The 4,561-nt window shown below is 28.2% G+C and overlaps 3 protein-coding genes across 4 annotated transcripts in view; 1 reads left to right on the forward strand and 2 right to left on the reverse strand.

Annotated features, from left to right (window-relative positions):
• LOC107644794 (1-aminocyclopropane-1-carboxylate oxidase homolog 1) overlaps positions 1 to 4,561 on the reverse strand; it is a 25,403-nt gene that overhangs the window by 10,330 nt on the left and 10,512 nt on the right. The window lies entirely within an intron of this gene.
• LOC107641510 (probable 2-oxoacid dependent dioxygenase) overlaps positions 1 to 4,561 on the forward strand; it is a 20,838-nt gene that overhangs the window by 8,108 nt on the left and 8,169 nt on the right. The gene's annotated exons all lie outside the window — the stretch shown is intronic.
• LOC107642214 (ethylene-responsive transcription factor 9) lies at positions 2,641 to 3,531 on the reverse strand. The gene has a single exon (XM_016345511.2). It carries the CDS (start codon positions 3,449 to 3,451, stop codon positions 2,798 to 2,800), a length of 654 nt encoding a protein of 217 aa, XP_016200997.1. The 5' UTR covers positions 3,452 to 3,531; the 3' UTR covers positions 2,641 to 2,797.

Here is a 4,561-nt window from a genome sequence, read left to right on the forward strand (position 1 = left end):
ACAAGTCTATATCAACTATTCAATCTAGTACCTTTTTTTTGTGGCTTAACTAGTGGATTAGGAATTTAGGATTGATTAATGAGGACATTTATACCGAGACCCTTGCATTTCCGACCATGTTTTATATATATTTAATATTTATATTAATTAACGTTACTGATTAAGGAAGTATACAATGAGGATTTAGGAATATTTGATTCAGTACAATATCAAATGTTTATTATTTCTGGTATCTTGATGGTTATTTTGGATAGTATGAATATATTATATTTAAAAAATTAGTAGTATTTTATTCTAGATATTATTTTTTAACTCATATTAAATAAAATAAATAATCTATTATACACATTATATAAATACTCTGTTGATTCTCTAACAAAATTTTTAATGATTTTATCTGTAAAGTATAGAATCCCTTATTTTAGAGTTTGGGTGAGATAGCAACATCTAGAATTTAATATTTTTTTTCTTATGTGAGGTTCTAGACTGTTGCAAATTTGCAATGATTACATACATAGAGGAGTCCATTTCTATTTAACTTATATCATTAAATAATTTCTTTTATGTACGATTGCATCCGATACAACGGTTGAATTATCGTCATGGCATAGATCAATTGTTGAATTAAGTTATATTATCATTTAAGTGTACTAAATTTCATAAAATTTGAATATTTAACGTATCAAAAATATTAAAAAATTTAAATGTATTTTATTTAATATTTATTAATTATTACAACACATCCATTTACACAAAAATACACACATGAAAATAGTAAAGAATTCCGTTAGTGAGCCAATGGAGTATTTGTACAATATGTACAATGGGCTATTTATTTGGCCTAATATGAGTTAAAAAATGAACATCCAGAGTAAAATACTATTAATTATTTCTCAAACACAATACATCTATACTATCCAGAATAATTATCCAAATACCAGGAATAATAAACATATGATATCCTACTGAATCGAATATCACTAAACCTCAATTATACATATTATACATATATTTTATTGACTTCTTATACTTCCTCTAAATGAAATCACGCGTAATCATGGCGGAGGCATTATTTACCTTTGAAACCTTCAAGTAGTAACATACAGAGATTAAAGATACAATACTCTCTGTTGGTTATTGCATCAATTATTTGTGTCCATTAGTCACATGGATTGGCTACTTTTCAGTTTTCACAACTTTAACCAAGCTAAAAATATGATTGTGAAAATCGCCATTAAAAACGTGACCACTCTTGGCAGCTGATTAAACCATCAGAATTATCAAAAAAAATTTAGTTAATGTGTCTTAAAAACATACGATAAAATTATTATTAATAAAATATTTTAAATATTTTTATTTAATAAATAAAAAAATATATTAAAAATTTAAATTTTTATATTTAAAAATAATTAATTTATTATCTTAACATAAATTTTAGAATATAAGTTAGATAAAATCATTAACAAATATATATTATTTCTGGCATGTAGAAAGTATACACTGTAAAATTTAAAAGTGGCATAGAATACTTATACGAGGATTATTTCTGTGTGTATGTGTGTGTTTATATATTTTATTTTGTGTGTGTTGGTTCGATTTATTCTTTATTAAAACCAAAGGCTAATAATTAATTGATTGATTGCATGTAATGTAATACTAAAGCCTTCCTATACATTATTATTGGGACTGTTGCTCCTTTTTAATTAACAAATAAGTATTGGCTAAGTGTGTGTTTATTTGGATTATCTTTTGTAAACGGATGTTGTATAAAATTGATTTTGTAAAATTAATTTTGATCAAAAGTGAGTTAGTATTAACGTAGTTTATATTTGGTAATTTTTATTCAAAATGGATTATAATAAACTAAATATTATTTGGATTACATTATTCAAAATTATTTTTAGATGAAAAATTACAAAAAAGAATATGAATTTAAATAATTATTTTATATTATCTTATAATTTTATTTTAAATATTTAAATAAATTTTAATATTTTTTTAGTACTCTCAATATTTTTTGATACTCTAATAGGATTAATAAAATCAAATACAAAGTAAAAAAATATAACAATAACAATAAAAGAACTCATATAAAAAAACAAAAGTTTTATAAAAAATAATAATATGCATAAGAGAGTATTAAAAAAAAGTATTATAAAAATAAACAATAAACATATAAATAATGAAGGATATAATTGGTACATAGAACATAAAGTTCAATCTAACATAAAAAAGTGAACGAAAAAACTAATATTTTTAACTTTTAATAAATGTGAATTAAAGACAAAAATTACTTCTGCATTTACAGGATAAAACCGTTGCCAAATACAAAAATAAAACGTTCAAAAAATTCAAACGAAGTTCTCTCTTTTTCATCGCAAATCCAAACATAACTTAATAGTTAGGATCTATATAATTGGACATTTACATATACAACTCGCTCAGTTCATTCTTACCCTTATTTTTGACAAGATGTAACTCTCTTAACTTTATAGGTTTAACAAATTAATTCGATATTAAAAAAATAATTAGAAAAAATAATATATAAGAGATATTCGACCCAGATAACTAATGAAACATTTCTTAAGTTTGTTACCTATATTTTTTCTATTAATTAATATATAACTATAACAACAATAATAAGACTATAAAAGAAGAAAGAAAATATCTACATCAGCACCTTATATCCTCAACATGATGTTAAAAGGGAAAGTGAAATTGGAAAATAAAAAAGAAAAAGAAGCTTGTATTATTAGTAGGGTAAAAAACGATGTAAAATGAAGGTGAAGGTCAAGCATCAATGGCCAATGGGTAGAGCGAGGTTCAGATCAAGATTAAGAACTCCATTTGGTTTGCAATCGACAGCTGATGTTGAATCCGAGTTACTCTGTGCCCCACTCTCAGACCGTGCATTAAACCCACCCATCCTTACTGGCTCAAACCGGAAAGGACAACAACTCCGCTCGCCAATGAACTCAACCCTACCAACTGGTTCAGGCAAAAAAACCGGACGCACCGGTGCAACCACGCCCTCACCACCACAGTATGGAACAAACGGAAAAAACTGATCTACTTCTGTCTGCCGTGTCACGTCACGCTCAGGCGCAGAATCAATCGGATAAGACTCAACGATGCCGCATTTTCTGCCGGCGACGGCGAAGATGTCTTCGTTTTCACGGTGGGAAACGCAAGGGAAATTGGTCTTCGCCTTGGCACCGTAGAACTTCTTGGCGGCGGCGTCGTATGCCATGGCGGCTTCCTCAGCGCTGTCGAATGTTCCGAGCCAGACGCGGCTCTTCTTTCTGGGATCACGAATCTCGGCGGTGTAACGGCCCCATGGCCTCTTCCTTATACCCCTGTAATGAACCTCCTTGGCAATATTATTTTTTGGCTCCTTCTTGCTAGCAGGATGCTTTTCCTTGATAGTCATCGAAGATAATGGGTTTCGCATTTCTAAATCCAAACACTCCACAACGCTCAATGATATGTGTATTGTATATGTGTATTATATTCAGTTACGTGCCTAGTTCGTTTTGGAGCTGCGTTGGGTTTATATACACAGTTGGCGAAGGAGGAAAATGCAAATAAATAATTATTTATTAAAATTAGAGATAAGGGAAGGAAAGGGAAGGGAGTGTTTGACTGTAGGGAACTGCGAAGAGGCGCCGCCTAAAAAGGATAACGGTGTTTTAAAAGGGAGGTTATGTGTCATGCGGCAAATCCGAGACAAGCGGTCACACTTTCTTTTCCATGCTGTGCCGGCTTCTAACCCTACGAGGGGTCGTTATTTCAATTCACACCTCCTATTCACATTTTTATTTTTAATTTTGAGTTAATAATAGTGTTTTTTTGAATTGTAATTTATTATGATATTTTTTAAAAATTGGAATAATTTATTTTATAGAATACAAATTGGATCGTTTGATTTTTAAGAGATACAAAAATCGAAATGTTCAATTTTTGTACTCGGACCGTCTTATTTATGTTTAAAAAATTAAAAAAATTAGGAGGAGTCCGATTTGTGTACTCCAAATTTTTAAAATTCTTTTAACACAAATTGAAATATTTAATTTGTGTACCTCCATTTTTAAAATTTTTAAACACAAATCAGAGGGTATCCCAAATTTTAAAAATTTTTTAAACACAAATGGGAGGGTCTGATTTGTGTACCTCCCACAGTTTTAAAAAATACCAAACATTACAATGTTAAGGTATAACACTCATTTTATTTTCATATCTAAATTTTTTAGCCCCTCTTATCTCATCGCGTTAAGTATAATATTTAATTTTTTTATTTTTTTATTAAAACTGTTGGCCATATTTTTTTATAAAAAAGTATAGGTAGATAATAAAAATATAAACAATATGAATAATGAATATATTGGATGGTCAATTTATTAGGTGTGCGAATGATTATTCTAATATTTAGATTTAGATGAATATTTTGGAATGTAGTGTATTTTATTTGAATCGGATCATTTTAAAATTTATTATTTATGTTATTCAAGAAAATCATTAGTTATCTAACATAATATTTTTTTATTTAAAAGGAGTATAGTAT

The sequence above is a fragment of the Arachis ipaensis genome, chromosome B05, assembly GCF_000816755.2.
Source record: "Arachis ipaensis cultivar K30076 chromosome B05, Araip1.1, whole genome shotgun sequence".
NCBI classification, from domain to species: domain Eukaryota; kingdom Viridiplantae; phylum Streptophyta; class Magnoliopsida; order Fabales; family Fabaceae; genus Arachis; species Arachis ipaensis.

Excerpts from the sequence above, each read along its gene's own strand:
- LOC107642214 (XM_016345511.2), bottom strand. The coding sequence starts at position 3,451 with ATGCGAAACCCATTATCTTCGATGACTATCAAGGAAAAGCATCCTGCT.